The following is a 21,127-nucleotide window of genomic DNA, read 5'->3' as shown; positions in this document are numbered from 1 at the left end:
AGCAACTTCAGATTTTAAAGTTCTCCTTAAGAGGTAGAACAAGCAGAGTACACAATAAAGGAGTTCTGGAAAAAAAATCACATGTACAAAGCATATAAATAAGAAATCACAAAGTGAAAACCCAGGCAAAGCTGCTGCAAGGAAGATAATGAAAGTTTCTAGGCTTGGTAATATACCACAGATCACAAGACAGATGCATTCTTGGCTGACTACGCCAGCTTCTCTCACTGATCTTGCAAGAGAATGTTAATGAGACCTACCTGGAAGGCTTTAAAATTTAGGGGTGTACTGTTCTGGCAGGAACTTACTGGTTAGTAAATCATTTTGAAACACAAATTATCTTTACTGTAAATGTACCTTTTAAGCAGTTAAAACACAAACAAAAACAAACAAACAAAAACTCCAAAGCAAACAAACAAGACCCCAAACCAAACACCAACCCAAACCCCCCCCAACATACAGATCTGCCTTTGGAGAACTGCAAATAAGAAAAGCCGGTTAGTCTAGCAGTCAATCCTGTAGCACAGGAAAAATGGAATTTTTTCAATTCCTCTCTCCTTTATTGTTGCCAGCTAAAGGCTTGGTTGATTTCTTAAGCAAACTTGGAGGAGGATAGACCAAACTTCCCTGAAATATTCTCCTGCCACAAAAATTTGTATTGCAAAGTACCATTCAATTAACACCAGCTATGGTCAAAAGAAGTGTCTCTTGCACTGTAGAAAGTGAACAAAAGTCAGACCCCTGGATTCTACCATGCCAACAGCCATAGAAATGTTGGGAGAAAAAAAAAAAACAAAGAGAAGAGCTTCCCAGTAAGGAACCTGGTAATGAGACACAAACTACTTTATACCTTCAGTTCATTTACATGCATTGGTAATTTAAAAATAGCTGTTTGGTTGGCTGCATAAAAGAAGATGTGGTCACCAGTACGGTTCTTTATCATCCAAATACTGCAGCACAAGCCAACTAAAAGAAAGGCAGTAGAGTTAACTAAGCAGGGCCCTTTAGGCCCCATCCACAGCAGGGCTCTACCAGGAACAGTGAAAAGAAAGGTGAAACCATACTGATCGAAGCACCACAGGCAGAGATGAGAGGGGATAAAGCTAGTTTAGCATCGATGTTACCACCTCACATCACGGATGAGATGTATGTAGTAAGTTCTAGAAGCAAAACCTAAAGTTCAGCGTCAAGATCCCAGACCTATCATCTGTAGATGATCTTGGACAAAAAAAACCCCTCCGTTTCCCTGGATGGACAGGGAATGCACCCACATTTCTGAAACACCTGCAGATCCCAAGAACAAATAAGCCTCTATCATCACAGCAGTGCAAGAGAAAATATGGAGAGAACCCCTCAGTTTTAACAGCGTGTATCCTTCCTCCTTGGTGCAGAAAATCTCAGACTGCGTTTTCTTCTCCCCATTCCTGGGTCAGGTATAGGATCCTTACGTGCATTTTTTTTTAAGCCAACCTCCAACACAGCACATTATAACATAAAACGATAAGTTATCCTTTTGAAAGTAAGTAACTGACCCTAATCAAAAGTTTCACACAGACCTTCATATTAGTAAAACTGTATTTCCATACACTTAAAACAAAACCTAGGACTTTCTAAGCACAGGACTCCCAACATCTTTAACGCTCTTCCCTTCTCCAGGCCTGCTTCTCTGAAAAACATTCACCCACCCAAGTTTTGCCTTATCAGGAACCTGCTACATTCCAAAGGGCTGTGCTCAGGGTTGTAATGTTCTTTTCCAGGCATTTTGCTGACTATTTCACTGCCAAATACGGCCCTTTCCAGGATGCATTTGTTTGCAGAAACTCAAAACCTGACGCAGTTCAACGGGGTTGCACAGCATTGCTGACAGAACGTAGACTGCAGTTTACTTCAATCAAAGAGAAAAATTGTGTCACTTTGTGTATTTTTAAAACCGAGAATTAATAATTGATATTTGCCTTCACACAGTCCTTTGATCCCAAAGCAAATCAAGCTAAAGGGATACATTCAGTAGTACAGCTGCCCCTGGGGTGAGCCACTGGACACCTGCAGGCTGTGCAAGGAGAACAGGAAAAAGAACATGAGTCTGCCCTTGGTAACAGGGTGCTGAGCCCTTGCAGAGCAACAAGACTTTCTCAGCACTGGCTGAGACACTGAGTTGTACACAGCACAGTGTTAAACAGCAGGGATGGTTTGCTACTCCCAGTTCTCCCCTACAAACAACAGCTCCTCCCCACTGCCTACGGCCCTGGCTGACATCTCCCAGGCACACTTGGTATGCACACAGAGATAGGACACACTCTGACAGGTTTCATTCGGAGCCATCTTCAAGGACATATTAAACAATGCAGTCAAATCCACTTAAATAACCAACAGACTATCAGAATAAACCTGTTAAAAGGATTATTCTACACACAAGTTGATTTCTACAACAGTTGCATTTGTTGTAAAAGCTCCTTAAATGAATACAAGCTAAGGAAATCACCTTGGGGCTGGGGCAGAGTGCACAGCCAAGAACAAGAAATCAGCTATTTTAAAATGTTCGACAGAAGAGAACCAGACCCAGCTCTGCTGAGTTGCTCAAAGTGTCTCAGATAGTAATCCTATTTCGGGAATATAGGGACTGCTCTGGGCCCAATGAGTCAGCTGGGTGGGGCATTTTTTCCCATGTTTGTGGACTGAACAGGAACAGAAAAAGCAAAAGAAGCTGGAAGCCAGAAATGTAGCACCTGGCTGGTGCACAGGCAGGAATTCAGCAGAGTTAAGTCAGAAGAGTTCACAAATCTCTGCAAAGCCAGCGGTCACAGGTAAAAATAGAAATCTTATCTGGGAGTCACGTAAGCATTTAAAATAAAACTGAACAGAGAAACTGTAAAGATGTTTCAAAGCTGCAAGCTTCGTGCATTTTCTCCTGGTGGTGACTCCTGCCCTCTCCTTGTTCAAGACTGAGCTTTTTCAGCAAATCACACTATCTGCCAGAAATCTTAGTTGCATTATTAGGCCAGGACATGACATTCTATATTTCAAAGCAAACAAGTGTAAAAAGGCCTAGGAATGACCTCTAAAACCCCACTTTCCCAAAAACACTCATGAAGAGAAAATATTCACATAGTTATAAGATGTAATACTACAGATGTCTCGTTACAGTAATTACATCATAAAAAATGACTTGAAATCTTAGCATGAACATTCACACACACACAGTCTGAAAAAGCAAACACAAGTTACTGCAGGAGGTTCACTCACCTCTAAAAGCTGTGCTGACCTGGCATCCATCCTGTCCTCCTTCCAGCTGATTTATGATCTAAACAACCTTTTTGGCAGAAGCTGGTCACCTTTTTAAGTCTTGGTAAAAACGAATAATTGTATCTTTTTTTCCCATTTTCTCCTGGTCATAAGCAGCCAGTGTATTTGCTGATGCAATAATTAAAACCACAAAGTACTTACACAGACAGCTGGAAGGGGAGTCACTCATGCAGACCAGGATGTCATCAGGTCTGTCTTGCAAATACTTACTGTAAATACTCCCATTCTCAGTCCCAGCATTCCACTTAGATTTATTCTACAAAACAATTTCAAATATCTGCAAGCTCTCAGGCAGCTTTTACTCATTCACTCTCCCCCAGCAGCAGAAACAAAGCATCTGCCTGGGGAAGAGGTACTCAGCTCAAAGGACACCCCAAACCTCTTTGTGAAACCCCAAAGCAGCTGGATAGTCATAAGTGAAATTGCTGAAGTTAAACAAGACTTCTCAGCATTAAGGTTCCATTGTTCTTTGAATTAACAGCTCCGGGAGTCGCAGGGGACTGGGGATTTAAGTGTAAATTGTCTTTCATGGCATTACGCTCTGCCCCAACACCACCCAATCAGTTACTGCTCCACCAGCAACATTTGTAGGAGGATAGATTAGGATCCATGGTCAAGAGGGGGGTTTTGTGCTTTGGTTGGATGAGTTTTGTGATTTTTGTTTGATTGATTTTGGCTCAGAAAAAACCAAACAAAACCCCCCAAAATGCCACAGATAAATTCCCTGATCCAGTTCTCAGCGTGAACCTAGAAATGAGCAGTTGCTGGCACGACTGACAGGGCAGCAGGTCACAGCATGAGGCTTTAGCACCAGAGACAATTTAAATCAAGATTTAGCCTCAAGGGGCATAATACAAAAATACTGGAAGACACACACAGATACATGCTGTAAGACAAGACAGTTCGTGCTTCAAATTTTAAGCAAAGAAACCAAAAAAAAGGAAGAAGTAGAAAACCCAGAGATTAACACACAAGCAGCAACCACAGCCACAGGCAAAAAAAAAGAGATTCTAGACTTACTTACTTAGAGAGGAACCTGAACGAGTTAACATGAACACAGAATTAAATAGAAAAAAAGAAATAATGGAAGCAAGCATATGGATTGTAGAAATCAGTGAAAGGACAAGCCCTCCAGCAACAGAACTCAGGTTTATTAACTGCATTTTGTTCTTGTTGGGTTTTTTTTGTTGTTGTTGTTGTTGTTTTAATACAGTATTTTCCTTTAAAAGTAATATATGGATATAAACTAATTTCTAAACACATACCTATAGAGGAAGATAATCAATTTATTAACTAAAGTGTGATCCAGGAGAAAAGCATCAAATTGGATTCCAGTACACTAGAGCTCACCAAAAAATCACCTAAAACCCTGAGTTTCAACAACTCAAAAGACTGAGCTGCATATTTCCTCATTAACACACTTGAAAATTTATTTATGCAAATAACTATATTAAGATAAAAGCTTGCTATAAACCTAAGGCTGTTTTTCTTTTTAAATTCCCTTTTCATTCTTTACATGTGTTTGGAAAAAAAAAAAAAAAACTTGCAAATTACTCGTTTCCTTACAAACTAAAAAACACAACCACAAAGCAACCAATTATTAAAGGCTATTAAACAGGTCTGTTTCAATGTGCATCAGCCCTACATGGCAAGCGCCTATTAATGGGAAAACCAGTTTTGGCACCAGAATGCTTCCTTAACCAGATGTTGGTCTAATTACAGGGAAAAATTCTTTATAAAGTTTAGGTAGAACTCTCTAAATTTGCTTGCATCTTTGCATGAGTGCATATTTGCATACACATTGAAACCAGCCTGAAACACCCATATACAGAATAAAATATTCCAGTTAAAAATCCTTCCTCTTCATATTCTTCTTGCGCACATATATATTCAGAGCACATTTACATAACAGATAATCAGGTCTCCTTCTTCGCTTTAAGTGGAGATACTGAGATTTCTAACATGCTCTGGAATGGAAGACACGAACTGGAGGAAGATGTGTAACCCTTTATCTGCAGAAGAAATTTTATTATGTTTACCTATCAGCACAGAACAAAGCAGAGCTTAGATCACGTTAGTATGTGTTTCAGTTTGAGCAGAGACCACAACAAATTATGTCTAGGTCAGTGCTCAAGGCTGAGTGAATTTGGGGTAGTGAAGGTCAGGCCTAGGGCAGGTTTGCTGAGCACACAGGACAGGTCAGTGCCACTGGAGCAGCCCATCACAGCAGGGTGTGACACAGCCTCGGCTGCCTGCAATGGCCCAGCAGAGAGAAAGGCACCTTCTGCCCGTGTCTCAGGTGCTCTAGAGACACAATAGACACACTTTCCTCTCCGTGAATACTGAAAAAACCCTACCTAAGCAAAACTCTTTTTGAGACAGTCCTAGCTCAGAGGACTGGGCAAACTGGAAAGAACATATCTGATGTTTTGATATAAAACCATTTTATCACTTTGTCAAGCCATTTATCCCTTTAGGATGGCAGATGTGGGATGGCTAAAAGAATTATTAAATAAAGTAAAAACGCTTTCCAGACTACATTAGTGTTCCCATAGCACCTAACCAGGAGGCATGGCAGATACATATGGCCAGCGTACACATTCCTCCGAGAGGTACAAGAAACTTCAAAAGAAAATTACAGTTTTGAATTGCCTGCCCAGTATAGCTCTGAGCCAGCTCTCAGCCACATCAGTATTGCTACTGAAACAGCACAACCTCCGTGCATGTCATTTTTAAAACATTTATAATCTAAGCCTGTGAAGACCCTATCAGCTCTTTTGAAGTCAGAGCTCAAGTTCAAACTTCAAAATCAAAGTATCTTGGGAAATTCTGGTTCAGGTAGTTACACAAAAACAAAGAGCTTGTGCTGTGGAGCTTCACTCACAGCAAAACATCCACTAGAAATCCCCTGGCATCAGCAAGACCTCAACAGACCTCAAGAGTAGTCACTGGTGTGATCAACTATTAAACAAAACAAAACCAATAATCCAAGAAAAAAACAAACAAAACAAAACAAGCAAGCACCCAAAATTTGTTAAGCTCTCTTGCTCCTTCCTTGTTACTTATTCCAAAGGCATACCTTCCTTCCTGATGCTTTTTCCTATTGAGAACACTGATCCTTTTAGCAATACAGAGAAACTGGCAAGCTGACTTCAGCTCTGTGACTGCATATTTCACCCAGTGCATACAGAAGTTGCGAAATCCATATGGATATGGAAGGGTCAAAGTGATGTTTAAATCCTATGTAAATATTTCTATACAAAGCAGTTTCTCAACAACTACAAAAGAAGAGGCTTATGGGTTTGTGGAACTGCTCAGCTGTGCTCAGGAGGACCTTCAAATTCAGCAAGTCAAACAGAGGAAGTCCCTCTCCAAAGCCTAAATGGGTGCAGTGACAGGTCTGCATTCTCTGCATTGTGTGTTAAAATGTCACTTAAAATACAGGAAAGTGGAAAATAATGGTCTTCACTGTGGCCTCATATAAATTCATAAGATATGAGAGACCTTCTGCTTTCACATGAAGCAGAGCCCAGCTCTCATCTGAATGGCAAGAGCACCAGACCATGCAAACCATCTCAAAAGTGCAATCAGCCTCTCATCCCTGTCATGCAGTACAGATCAATTCAAGAAGGCAATCAGGCCTGCAGCTCAACACACCACCTGAAACCCCAACGGAAAACCAGGGAATTTTCTTGATCCCTATCATCTGAAAAGAGCATGGGGACCATTAGTCAGGTCTGCCAATGGTCTCTCTGCCAGAAAAAACCTGAACAGTAGAGTAAGCCAGCAAATGGTTTCCAGGTTCCCTGTTGAGCTGAGCACACACTGGCTCTTCTGGATATACTCAAGGACTAAACACAATCCTCCTTGTCACACACCAGCCCCCTCAACTGATCAGACACATGCTTATCATGAGTTCTGTTCGAGCAGCGTCTGTCTCTGGGCCATTGCAGTCACAGGTTTCAAGGGAAAGAGGGCAACAGCAGACAATGGAGAACCCAAATGAGTTATTCAGCATACTTCATTCCCCTGAGTAAGTTCCTCAGGAAAGATGCCAACAGAGAAAAGGCTGAACAAAGATTCACCCAAACAATTATTCAGGTGACGGTTAAGCCCAATGTATTGCTCACATTAAGTGCACTAGCTTTCTGTCAGAGTCAGAAGCAACTCTTGAGAGCCCCTGAGGATCTTGCTTATGTGAGCTGAGAGGTACTTTTCCAGTCTAAGAAGCCTTTGAGACAATACTCTGGATTTTGCTAAAACATTCTCTTCCTGATATCCATTTACCCCATATCAGGAGCCACAGATGATCAATACCAGAACTAGAGAAGTGGTGTATGTCCCCAGGCTTAAGAGAGTATTTTCATCTGACAGCTTGTCAGATTATTTTTCCTACCTGCAATTCAGATTTCACTCGTCAGCTTTCTAATCAAGAAAAACAGGAAAAGTAAAACAAGGAATAGACTGCAAGAAGTGCTCTCCTCACTGCAGCCACTGATTTAATGTAGGATGCCCATCACTTGTACAAGACACTTTTAATCCCAGCTAAGCACTGGCTTTGGTATCCACCACAATTAGGCTTAGGTGGGAGAACTGCAATAGAATTTTGCAACTGGACATTCTTTGCTGGCTAATTTACAAATTCAAATAAGTAATTGATAAAGCTGGCAAAGACAAGTTTATTCATCCAAATACCACAATTTCCTCAAAGACAGCTGAGGCAATATTGTGTTTTCTCAGAGATGTCAGTGATTTCATCCCTGTCAGACTGAGAGGTCCAATGACCACCTCAGGAGAATGTAAAGCAAAAATGTCCTAAAAGGATTCAAACAAAGGGGACAGTTTATAGAATTGACAGGAAAAGACAGGGGAAAACACATCCAAGTCTTCCAACACAGTGATCTACTGTTCTGAGCATATTATTTTCTAGAACTTCGTGTAGTAATGCCACTTCAGGCCACTATAAAAAAATTTCAGGAACAGCTCTAGGTTAGCAGGAAGCAGAACTGAAGATGAGGCAGTGAATTATGATTTGAGGCAGCTGGACTAAGAGTCACAGACACAAGTGTTCTGTGCCTTAGCTCACTGTAAGCACCATAACCTAACCTCTTTTGGGAAGCCCTGAGCCCAGCCAGGGGCTGTCCTGCTGGGCAGTCACACCCTGCGATGTAACCGCACTGCAGCAAATCAGCTGTGCTTGGATGTGACACCTCCCTAGTGACAACAGACCAATTACATTCACTTTTCAGCTGCTCAAATGCATTTGGAGCCTGATGCTCCAGAAAACAAGGTCTTTTCCTTCAGAACAGTTTACTCCAGGAAGCTGCTGGCCCATTTCAAAAAGGATTTGTTGTTTTTTGGTGGCTTTTTGTGTGTTGTGTTTCTTAAAACTGTCCTAACAGCAGCCTGCTCCAGCCTCACCCATCTTGTGGGTTCAAAATGGGCACTCCTTCCTTAGCTCTGCAGCCAAGGGAGTACGTAATTGCTGATAACAGAATAGCTGGTAAATACCCCATCAGAGAAGGAGCTGCATTTCAGTGTGGAGTCTAGAATATTCTGAACTTCTTAAGAAGTAAACACACACAGTGAGCCAAGGCTGCACGGTGTACTTCCCCACACCTCAAGGAGAGGAGCTGCAGTCCAAGCACACAAGTTAATCACCATTAAGTAACTCCTCCTGCAAAGGCTGCTTGCCTAGATTTCAGATAATACTGCACGCAGTATTCACATGCTGATCCACATGCAGCCTGCCATAGTTGCTACTGCACTGCTATCACAGACCAATCTGCAAGTAATTTGGGCATTTTGGATATTTCAGAACTTGTGCAGAAGCTCCTGAAGAGGAAGGGGTGGTTTTGAGGGTTTTTAAAAATATATTATTTTTAGAAGAAAGAAGCTTGTGGTGGATCTGCTCTTGTGAAAAAGAATCCTTATCCTCCACAAGATAAAATAAATAATAATTTTTAAAAACCCCACCCCACCCGGTAGTAACAGAGATTGGTGAAATTACTTCAAATACCAAAATAACAGAAGGTAACAACGATGCAAAAGGCCTGTAACACCAACAGGCACAATTCAGTATAAACAAACACACTGAACTTTAATAATTCACTCTTCCTACAGGGCAATCCTTGTATTCTCACACACACACTCCTCAAGCACCCGTGTAGCCATGAGCAACTAACCTGACTCCAGCTGCCACATTTGGGCAGAGCTTTCTCTAAAGCAGAGACTCCAATTACATTTGCAATAATCTGATTATCACATGAGCCATAACCTGGTTAAGAAAGGGTCTGAGAGATACCATTTTGGCACTTAGGAAGAAAAGGAGAGGGAGACATGCTCTGTTGTTTTAGTAACAGACAGATTTGCAAACTGCAGCCAGGATTTGTGACAGAAATACACCACGTTGTCCTACACAGGACACTTTCACTGTTTAAAACACACAGAGTGTGTTTTAAATTTGAAAAAAAATTGGAGAAGTTATGGATTTATAAAACTGTCTCAACAGTAAGACCAACATTCAAGGATTTACTTACAGCTTAGAGTTACTTTCATATCACTTGTAATTTAAAGATATGATCAGGAAAGCAATTCACTTTGTCATCAGTGAGCTGGCCAAAACCTGCTTTGTAACCCAAGACACTCAAACTGGTGTTTTGGAAGTGCTTCATTCATGTGCAGCTCACCCAAACTAACCCATGCCAGCATTTTTCCAGTCACTTGCAGCCTGCCCCTCCATCCATCTACCATTCAACCTGGACTGGAACACCACTTCTTTTCCTACATGTGCCAGCAAAAGATTAATAAAGCCAAAGATATTTCACCAGGGGAAGAACAGGATCAGACCCTTATTATTCTTTCCCTGCTTATCTTACTGAGCAGAACAAATCAAAGAGGAGACAAGCCCCAAACTGCTGGTCTTGGTTTCTCTGGGGAAAAGCAAGCTCCAGATAAGCTATGCCTCCAATCAACACTGATTTTCATGAGCAGCAATATGCTTCCCTATGGTAATTGAAATGGAGCAATACTCAAACAGCTTGCCAAGTCTCACCTCATTAACCTTTATGGACTGACCTCCAAAATTCCTTGAAGCTGAAATACAGGTCCCCCTTGCCTCTGCATGATAACTGTTTACCCCTAAGAGGTTGGGGAGCAAGGGAGGGCATTAGAGAGCAAACAGCTAAACACCCTAGAACTGGAAGAAGAATTGTTTCCAGCCTATTACTGGGGCTCAAACCTTCACAGGCTTAGGCCTCCTTTGCTCCTTCCTTCAGGTAGGATGCAAAGTCAAATTTGGATTACAAATCACACCCCTCACCCACAACACTTCTTTAAAGAGTCAGTATACAGCTCTAGTGTGCTGCCCAGTAGTCAAAAATAAGCATTTACTAACCCACATTTTAAAGTTTAGCAAATTTTATAATGAAACCTTGTTTTCTTTCATCCCAAATCTGTTACTCAGGATGCCTCCTTGCCATTCCAGTCAACTCATTTTAATACTTTTGCTCAGGTCTCAGTGAAACTTTCTGGTGGCAGTGAAAAACAAGCTGTCAATGAAAGAGTGACTGAACACAGTACTTAGCCTTTTATCCAAATATTAGACAAATGGAAGCACTTAGGAAAAATGGTAGAGCAATTAGTTCCTCAAATTAGCAAGCTCTTAGCTTTCTTTTTCTCAGCATTAGCTTGAGATAGCATAACTATAAGAATTAGGAGTATAATGTTCCAGTTTTGCACCCTGGAAGTCTGTGCACGGGGTCATGTATATTTACACTAAACAATAACAATCTTCAAGGTTACAATCACACCCAGTAACTGCTTTGCTAGAGATGAGAAGACACAGGAGACCAAAGCACTTCATTCGCCAACACAGTTCACTGCTTTAAACTCCATCACCTACACACACAAGTAAATCACTCACAAAGTCACTGCAAAGCTTTAGGGCTTGAGCCCCTGGCTCTGAGAAATCCCCTAGGTCCAACTGTTTTGTACCCAGCACAGATTCCAGTCTGTGCTCATCACAGTACAGATGCTGCATGGATATGCTACGGCTCTGGGGCTGCTTGGTCCTGGCTGAGCTCCTACACCGCTCCCAAACTTTAGGCTTGCACTGGTAAAATGTTTCACCTGCCCAGCCACAGGCCACTGCCTGCCTCCAACAGGCACAAGGCCTCTTGCAGCAGTGGCAGCTGCACAAAGTGAGCCCATGTCTCCACTGCCAGAGAGACCCTCTTGAAACTGTTGGTAAGGGTGCAGGGAGGACAAGCAACCTTCTGACCCACTGCTTGCAGAACTGACAGTTCTCTGTGTGCTTACTCCCTAGGAAAGGCAGTCCCACTTTGATCTCACTGTCATGGACCATGAAAATGAGCTTCACACAGGCAGATGAGGGAATACCAGCAGTCTCCAGGGCCCCCCAGGACCAGACAACTGCTATGTGGACTGGTTTACACTCCCATTTCACAGGCAGGTGCCTTGTGACTGCAGAAGTACCTGATCTACTAGGGTGAACCTAAGAAACGAAAAAGCAAAATCTATCTACGTGGTTTTATTTCTGGTAGGTCTGAGGTAAACATTAGCAACCACTGTGAAAGAGGAACAAAACAAACGCTTCAGAGTCCACTATAATCACTGGGGACATAAAGCACCTCCACAGATTCTGTTAAAATCTGCTGGAGGGAAAGAGAAATCTGGAAGAGAGGCAGCTCTTCACTTCCCCAGACTAAGAGGGGTGTGGTAGTGCAAGCATCCTGATAATCTCCAAAATCTCAAAAGCCACTAAATCGCTGAAAAACAAGGCAGGGTGGGGAATTGCATTTAAACAACATCTTGGCATCAGTGCTCCTAGGAAATCACTGATCATCACAGGAAAGAATTAAAACATATTTAAGAAGTAAGAGTAAAATGAACTAAACAAGTGTCAGGAAAATTTAAGCCGCATTATTGGTCCAATGTAAGTCACAGATGGAGAGCAGGACCTGTGGCCAGCAGGCCTCAAAATTAACAAGCAATCTGCACATTATAAAAGTTCCTACATTTCAGCTCCTCAGAAGGAAGAACCTCTACACAGTGGGCTGAAGTGTGCCTCAGCTGCTCTAAGGGAAGCTGCACATCTGAATAACAGCAACAGGACTGGCATGTTGTCTCAGGAGTCTCCAAAATCCTGCAAAAAAACTTTTGAAACTACATCTCCAAACTAAAGTTCACAGTATACAATACAGACTGGAAGGAGTGCAAAGTTAAAGAACTTGTCTAAGATCTCAGAAGATGCAAATAACTCAGGAAGCAAAACCTTGCAGAAACTGGTACAGAACAAGGTCCCTCCAAGATGACACACTACATGTTTTCTTGGGGCTTTACAAATAAGCAGCGCAAAGTTTGTCTTAAAAGCAGGAAATTCAGATGCTTGCCCATCTGCTCAGGGATTTAAAGCACACAAAAACTGAAGAACCTACCTACTTTACCCTCTAGGTAAGCAGGAGTTTTAAAATGGCCTCCCGCAGACCTTACAGGAATTGTGAGGTTTGCAGTTCACATGCATAAAATTCCACTGCTCTTTCTCTTCCCTACATTAAATTCACCAAAATATAGTGAACGTTCCATGCTCTCCAGAAAAGGACATTCAGAACTCTCACTTAGTAGAGGCTAAAATGCGTAGAACTTCCCTCCAATGGAATTAAATGACACATATCCCCAAAGTGACCTCATATTGAGCACTTTGGTGGTAGGTGGCTGTCTAGAGAAAGAGCCTGGCAGGACTCTCTCAGAGCACCACCAGGTCCTCTCACGTGAACAGAAGTTACTCCTGGGGCACCTTGAGAGAAGCAGCTGTGCAGGTAAATATTATTTATTTGGACTGCAGATAGTTTCCATGTTATTATGCACACAGATAAAACCATTTCACACAGAGTAAGAGCACTGATTTTATGCAGCAAGCTCCAAAGGCAAGCAACAGCTCCAGTGTGCTCTTCATTAACAAACTGCTGTTAGTTAAAAACTGCCCCAGCTGGGGCCACTGCAAGATCTCATCATTCCATAGCAGTACTGTGCAACGTTCCCCTTGACCATAAGCAAAAATGCCTTGAGTGGCTTTTCTCATGTCTATTTCTGCAACTAACATTTAACAGAAGGCAGAATTTTAAAAATCTTGTTCTTTCTTCACAATCATAGTCAAGATATTCAAGTTTAATGCAAAGTTAAGACGTGATTTTTTTTTTTTCTATTCCCACTACAGGAAATTGGTGATACATAATTAATCCTAATATCAATATCTTTGCCCAGGCTCCATTAAGTACATTTAATAGAAAGTACAGCTATTACCAAATCTCAACCCTGGAGCTCTCATGCTGCTTCTTGGAAAAAACTGAAAGCCTACTACACTTTGGTCTGCGTTAAGGTTTTTGATAATTTACCTCCAAAAACCTAGATTCAGATTTTCGCTCAGATCCCATCTACTTGAGAGTTGCATCCTTCTTTTGTGATACGAAATCAGGAAAACATCACTTAACTGGGAACTCATTAAATCATTTGGATAGAACCGCACATGTCTGCTGGCCAAGCTCAAGGTGTGCTGGGACAGATCCAGATGGAAATTTCCCCCTGCACCTGTCCACAGCACACTCAGCATTACTATGGGAAGAGCGATCAAAGACAAAGCCAGAAAACACACAACAATCTGAATACACAGGGAAGTCAAGTACTGTTGAATAAACCCCGCTTGATGCTAATTAACATTAAAGCTGGCCAGAACCTAGTGTGATTCAAACCCGCACTCAGTTCAAGCAAAACTTTAGGGAAGCCTGGCAGAAGCAGTGACTGAACCACAGGTGCTGGAAAATCTGTCTGGATGTGTGAATGGCTCCGGCACCACGTGGCCATGGAGAACAGCCCGCATCAGAGCGGGGTAGCTGGAAATGGGAGCCAGCCAGAAAATCACACACTGATCTCTCAGGCCTTTTGTTTGTTTTATGAAAAGGAGCTTCTGCCAACTGGTTTCAGACCAAAATTCACCCCAGTCGGGAAGGAAAGAAAATTCCTATAAAATGATGCTCAGTAGGAATGAATCAGAAACACAGGCCTGAAGGCATAAGCCCTTTTGGTTAAGCAAAAAGTTGCCACCAGCCAATGTGCAAGACAGTACTGATTAGCCATCTGGTGAAAGTTCCTGCTAAGCTTGCCATGTCACCCCCTGAGCTGAGGAAAGCAGAAGGTGGATCAGTTACATTCTGTCCTTGCCTGCGATGTGTGGTCATCCTTAGGAACACCACACAAAGCTTTCCAGCACATCTAAGAATTGAAAGACTTTTCAGCTGCCTTTTTTTTTTTTTTTTTAATCACTGCATCCCAGATAAATTATTCAAAATAAAATTATTTCTTGCCTTTTTGAAAGCTGAATTTATCCTCAAGCTTTATCAACCTTTGTTATTTTTACCCCTTTGTTTCCTTCTGCAAAAATCGAAATTGCCAGGAGGCTTCCCAGTCATCTAAAGAGCATCAGTAAACAAGAGCAGAGACAGATGGTTGAGCTCAGTTCAAATAAGCACAAGACAGCTTCTCCCCTAAAATCCAGGAAGAATGCAGCAGTCCCAGAGAGAAAACAAGGATGTACATCCAATCTGTTAAGGGAGAAGTCACTGTGAAGAGGTGCAGAGCTTCCATGAACACTGAATATCCACTACAACTGTCAGCCTTCCAATAATACAACGGGTGAGAGGATGGCTCCGGGGCTCAGAAGAGTTCTCCTTCCACTGTTTCCCCCAAAAGTATTGCTGACAAAAACAATCTGCAGGGAAAGTAAAACCAGGCATCTCCTTCGAGCAATGTTACTCTTCTGAGAAGTAATAGAGCAAACTCTCTCAGCCTGAGAAAGTGACATCTCTGACAGGCCTCTGAATTCACCCACTACTACAGGAATTTGATCCCATTGACAAAAAACATTAATCCCTTATTAAAATGAGAGATTCAAATAGACAAAGAAAACCCATGAGAGAACTCGCAGATTTGTAATTAAAAAAATCTGTCAAAACAAACATTCCTATTTTTTTCATTCCTGGATTTGATTTTCATTTACTGCATAGGAGACTACTGATGATAGCATAAGATACTATTTACATTACACACCTTGCCTGGCTAAATAGGTTCAGACATCCATATACATTCAAAAAATCCATCTAAATTAATATAATTCCTTGTATGCCTCTTCCCCCTATAAACTCACTGTGATTCCACAGACACACCTGCATGCCTGAATAACTTACATAAGAACACGTTGAAACACTGCCCATTCTTCCCCAAATGAAAAGTTTTATTCTGTTGAAATTTAGTTAACATTTTTCCCTCAGGGCTTCCTGATATTCCAAGTTCTCCCTTCACTCAGAGATAGCAGAAAGCTCCAAGAACAGAGCAGCACAATCATCACCTCCAATCAGCTGTAATTGAGGGCTGACACGAGACAGAACGAGAAACTAGCACTGCAATTAATACAGACAGGAAAAAACAAGACTGTGGGAGCAGCATCATTATCGGTAAAGCTCTGGCAAAACCCTCAGGTTGTGGCTTGTTGGCACACTACCACCTCTGAGGTAGAGTTAACTACTCCACAGCGCACAAATATGAGGGAGGGAATAAACTGGTGGTGAATTCACCACAAAAGGTGAATAGTTAGTGACATTCTGGCCCCTTATTACCTCAGTGTTCAGATTGAAACTTTAAGAAATTATTAACATGGGACTCCATTGATCCTCTCAAGAGAAGCCTGAATCAACCCTTCTGGGAATCCAGACTGAGTTCCTGAAATGCAGTCTGACATATACTTCTGCAGGATCTTCCCAAAACAGCAAAAAACTACAAATTAAACACAGAATTCTCACATGAAACAGTGATTCACCCAGGGTCTCCCATTCATTTCCACTATGCTATTCCCTGCTCTATACATCTAAAAGACTAAGCAAAGAGCTGCTACACACCTGCATCCCCGTGGAAACAGCTGTCCTGGTGACATCTCCCAGAGGGCAAATCTCCATCACTTGGCCAGATCTGTCCTGTTTTTCGTACCCCCACAATGGTGGCCTCAGACACGATGACCTGCTGCTGCCGGTGCCGTTTTTGGGACTGGGGGGTTGGTGGGCTGCTGCTGTCAAAGGACTGCTGAGAGTTCTGCGAGGGAGAACGGCTTTTATCCCGATACATGCGGTAAGTGGTGGGGCTGGGGGAGACATGGCTGGACTGTCCTGAGGAGAAGTCTTCTTCACTGGAGGTAAGGTTCTCATTAGAGCTACAATCAGGAGTATAACCTCCTCCAATATCTTCAAAACTCCTGGGGGAGTAAGATCTCCTGGGCCATGTGAGATGTTTTTCCTGGTCGGCTGGGCCCTGATTTCGCAGAATAGGTCCTTTTCCTTCTGCTTCCCCCATCATTCCACCAACGTAGATACTCTGATACGGCTGAAAGTCCATGGGCTGCCAAGGTGAGCGGTTGCTGCCATTGGCATTAATCAGGTTATCTTTAAGAAATTTGGGGTTCAGTTCAGCATCCTCATATTCTCCATCATAGCCAAAGCTGCTCTCTGAGGACCTTCCCCTGTAGGCAGGCCTCTGGAACTCGCTGAAGCTGGGTACCATGCTAGAAGGGAGGGAGTGCAAGGACTTTTTGCGTTCCATTTGCATGGCTTGGCTACCAAGGGAGCTTATTTTATCAGAAACATCTTTATCGTTGACCTTTACTAGACCCTTCTCATGATGATACTCCATGTTCACATAAAAGGGCTTTTCAACAACATCCTTGTTATCTCCAGAAGAATGCGAATTAACCTTTTTCATTCTCTCAAAATTGGACCTCAGGGCTGCCACACTGGTGCTGTTCCCTCTCTCCTTAGGTTCAAACAATCCCTCCTTCTCAGCAGATCCCACCAGCCTGCGAGTGGAAGCCGATCTGTGTTTTGAAGGAGAGCCATCTGTATCACAGCGATTCTCCATGTCTTCTACGACCCTCTTCAGTTTCTCTTCACCATAGTACTTACACCTGTCCTGCTCTCCTTCTCCATGGTGGGGGCTGTCCAAAGGTGACAGATCTGACCCATCGCTCTGGGTAGACAGCTTCCGCATGGAGGGTATCCTGGGTTTGAACTTTTCCTCCCCTTGATGTGACTTGCTTTTTTCATACTCGTCCTGGTCAGCAGACTGATGATGATGCAGGTCCTGGATCTGCTGCTCTGCACCCCCTTCAGGCAACTGAGAAACACGTTTAAAACCCCATCTCTGTCTATCATAGCTTTTTTTCTCTTTTGCCAGAAGAGTCTGCAGGTAAATCATGCGGAACCTCTCCTTATTAACCTCCATCTCCAGTCTCCGGATAGATGCCTTGCACATCTCCAGTTCCTGCTCGATGTCTCCCACAGATTTCAGCTCCATTTTAGGAGGCTCGGAGTCTGCAAATTGTGCTTTCCAAGCCTCTACAAACCCCACAGGGTCCACCATTTTGCATACGGGAGTAAGTGGAGAATACGAGAAGGAGGCTGGAGAGAAAGAGGTGGAAAGAAAAAACCAACCGGATCTCACATGTAGAAGCAGAAACAGCTCGGGCAGGGTCAACTCAGCGCGTCTCTTTCGCGGTCCATGCAGGGCACCGGGAGGCAGACAGCAATCCTCTCTCGCGATCCTCTCTCCTCCCCGTCTCCTTCTGCCTCTGCCGGCCCCAGCCCCGCGTACACTCGCTACTCTCTCCCCGGCATGACTGATCGTCTGCTGGCGAACAACAACGCTCCCACCCCGGCGATCCCCCAGCACTTCAAAGCGCGTGGACAAAGGAGCGGGCTCGGGGCGGGGGAGGGAAGGTAAATATCGCCCCCCACCCACCTCCTGTCTTCGCGGTGCTGGGCACGGTCCTCAGCGCGGCCACGCTCCGGAGCCCTCCGCTCCGCGCTCCCTCGCCAGCCCCCGTGTTGTGCTTTCCCTTTCTCTCTCCTCCTCTCCCCCTGCCCCTTTCCCTGTCTCCTCCTCCCGGCTATTGTGCCGCGCTCGGGGCGCACACGGTCCCCGCGCGGGGCGGCGATGCGGCGGCGCGTCCCGGCCGAGCTCCGCCGCTACCCGGCGGTGCCCGAGCGCCCCGCGGCCCCGCGGGAGCCCCCCCGGCGGCGCAGCCCCCGCTGCCCGCGGCGGCCCATCGCGGCCCGGCTCCGGCGCTGCGGAAGGGGAGGGGAGGGAAGGACCCGGCGCAGGCACTGACACGGCGCTGGGGCCTCTTAAAGGGGCAGCCGGGCCGGCCGGGCCGGGGGAGCGGCGGGGGTGGGGGAGCCCAGCGCCTTCCACACGGCTGCCCGTGAGACAAAGGCAAAGCGGTGAGCGGTCCCGCCCGCTCGCCCTTGCAGCCACGGGCCTGGGCATTATCACACCATACGGGCATGGCCGTAGCTAAGACTATTTAAGAACGCGCCGGGCACTCAGCCCTGTGTGCATAGGGAGGTATCCGTTCCCGTCCACGCAGCCGTGCCCTCATATATTATGTATAAACACCAGCACGTCTCTGTGCTCTCTCTTGTGTTCACAGCAAGGCTCACCCCCCGGGCGCTGATGCAGCTCACTTTCAAAAGGTCGCGTTTTCCCCCACTCGTGTAAGCGCTAGTTGAGTAGCAGGCTTGTCATCCCCTCAATCCTACCTTCCTTGCCAATAAACGACAAGCTGGATTTCTGAGATGGGCAACTGGTACCCCAAAATAACTCTGATACTGACAATAAAAGCTGCTTTGTTTTGGCATTAGTCTCACTTCTGACCTGTATATTTTTTAGCCTAAATATCTCAGATCCACACTCCACCTCTGGATGAAGGGTAACAAATGATTTAAGTAGAATTCTAGCTGTTGGATATTATTTTCCTTCTGAAATCACACCATCACACTTCTTTCTTAACCTTGCTAAAGGCACGGGTCCTTTTTGTGTATTAATTCAACCTCTGAAAAAATGGTAAAAAATACAACCACAGTTCCATCTTGCCTGTTTGGAGGACAGGAAAAGGTGATATGTACCCCTCATCTCCCCCATAAAACTGTTTCCTTCATGTTTGTGGTGAAGCATACCTTTTCTGGTACATGTTGCTAGAAAAGAGAGTGGGATATAGCCCTGATAAGAACTAATAAAATCCCATAGGAATGAAAAGCACAACTCCATGGGAGTAACTCTCTTACCTTTGAGATAAGTGCTATTTCAAAATCCATTAGGCAGTTTTCCTCTCCATGCTTTTTTATATGTCAATCAAAATATTTGGGGGTATTTTCAGCTATATCACAAACTGCTACCCATGTATTCACTTTTGCATAGTTCATCCCTCTTGGTTTTTGTTTCCTGACTTTAACTGCTTTTCCTGCACTTGTTTCCTCAGCTTTTAACACAGAACAGGCAGGGGTTGACCTATATGGAAAACAGATTATGACCTAAATCGTAATAAAATCTATATGTTTAATAAATAACTCTATAAATCTTTCAAGACTTCTCAAAAATAAAATAAATTGCCTTTTCTCCATTGATACTGTTTGTTTGCTTAGTGGCAGTTTGACCAACAAAATTCTGACAGGCAATGTATTTCTAGGCGTAATAAGATTGTACTGGCATGGTTATAAACAATGGCAGGTATGTGACAGCACTGGGATATGTTCTGAATTCATACAGAACTTTTACTGAAGGCTCACCATTCTGATTTATTCCTAGAGCAGTTTCCACTCGGGTCCACTTTTCTGACATTTGTGTCCTTTCTGGAAGGAGTAAGAATCCTGATAAGTCAGATGAGGGGTTTCTATGTGCACACTTACCTTTTAGTGAATAATACCGTTAAACAACTACACCCTCTTTATCTGCTGATGTCGCACAACTCCAGAAATTCCGCTGGGAATTGAAGTGTTCTCTGAATTTTTGCTGATACTTTATGCATTGAACAGAGCAGTATTTTAATTGTACACAAAATTTCTTTAAGGCTACGGTGGCAGACACATACCTGTGATTTGAGACTGAGAATCCTGCGATGAGGGGTTAAATTCGGGCCGGCCTGCCCAGAGCATCCCCTCTGCTGGCCGGAGACAGATCGCAAAGCGCTTCCCAGCCAGCACGGATCTGATCCAGCAGTGACCGCTGGGCTCCCTCTTGTGGGAAGAGGAGCCGCTTGGCTCCGGGTAAAGCTCTCGAGTTGTCTGTCACTCGAGAACTGTTCTTCAGCATCATCCCACGCGGAAGAACCGCGGGTTTTGTAAGAGAAAAAAGTAAAATAACCGTAGGACATAAGATGAGCTTTTAAAATGAGAAATACAACATGGTTTCGGATTAATGTGTGTCTGAAACTAAAAAACCGTATTTTTGTTAACACAAAGTAACACTCTTGGTAGAGTTTGCAAAGCTGACAGGTCTTGGGAAGTCCTACTCAGTTGAAATCATTCTACAAACACGCGGGGAAACAAAACAAAACAAAACCACCCCACAAAACACTTTCCTTCTCCCTTCCCCAAATTCAAACAATGGCAATTTCTCACTGTGAGAACAACCTCTAGGACAAAAATAAAGGAAAGGGATCAGCCCTCCCCACCACCAAATACATATTCTCCTACTTGCCAAACACTTCATTCTAACTTGCACAGAGATGTGATACAGAGTGTTCAGAGCATTCACTCACCAGTGTGTTACATTAGAACAACCTCTAACTGTTGATGGAAAGCTGAAAACACACAAAGGGGGACAGATTTATTAATGGAGAATGGACTCCAGTTCCACCACAATGTAAACCTGAGCTGGGAACCAACAGGATTCAGAAAGTTCTGAATCTCATGACCTGTGTAAATATAAA

General features: G+C 43.7%; 1 protein-coding gene across 2 annotated transcripts in view; it reads right to left on the bottom strand.

The window, feature by feature from the left end:
- BCR (BCR activator of RhoGEF and GTPase) overlaps positions 1–20,420 on the bottom strand; it is a 96,502-nt gene extending 76,082 nt beyond the window's left edge. The window contains exons 1-2 of one of the 2 annotated variants that reach the window (XM_040080672.2): positions 20,288–20,420; positions 16,272–17,819 (exon numbers count right to left, since the gene is read on the bottom strand). In XM_040080672.2, coding sequence (XP_039936606.1) covers positions 16,272–17,819; positions 20,288–20,351 — 1,612 coding nt within the window. In that variant the 5' untranslated portion in view covers positions 20,352–20,420. Of the gene's footprint in view, positions 1–16,271; positions 17,820–18,159; positions 18,280–20,287 lie in introns of those variants that run through there. The other variant, XM_040080673.2, reaches the window with a different exon arrangement.
- Between the last annotated feature and the right edge of the window lie 707 nt (positions 20,421–21,127).

Source organism: Hirundo rustica, chromosome 17 (genome assembly GCF_015227805.2).
Source record: "Hirundo rustica isolate bHirRus1 chromosome 17, bHirRus1.pri.v3, whole genome shotgun sequence".
NCBI classification, from domain to species: domain Eukaryota; kingdom Metazoa; phylum Chordata; class Aves; order Passeriformes; family Hirundinidae; genus Hirundo; species Hirundo rustica.
This window is presented reverse-complemented; position numbering and strand designations above follow the sequence as displayed.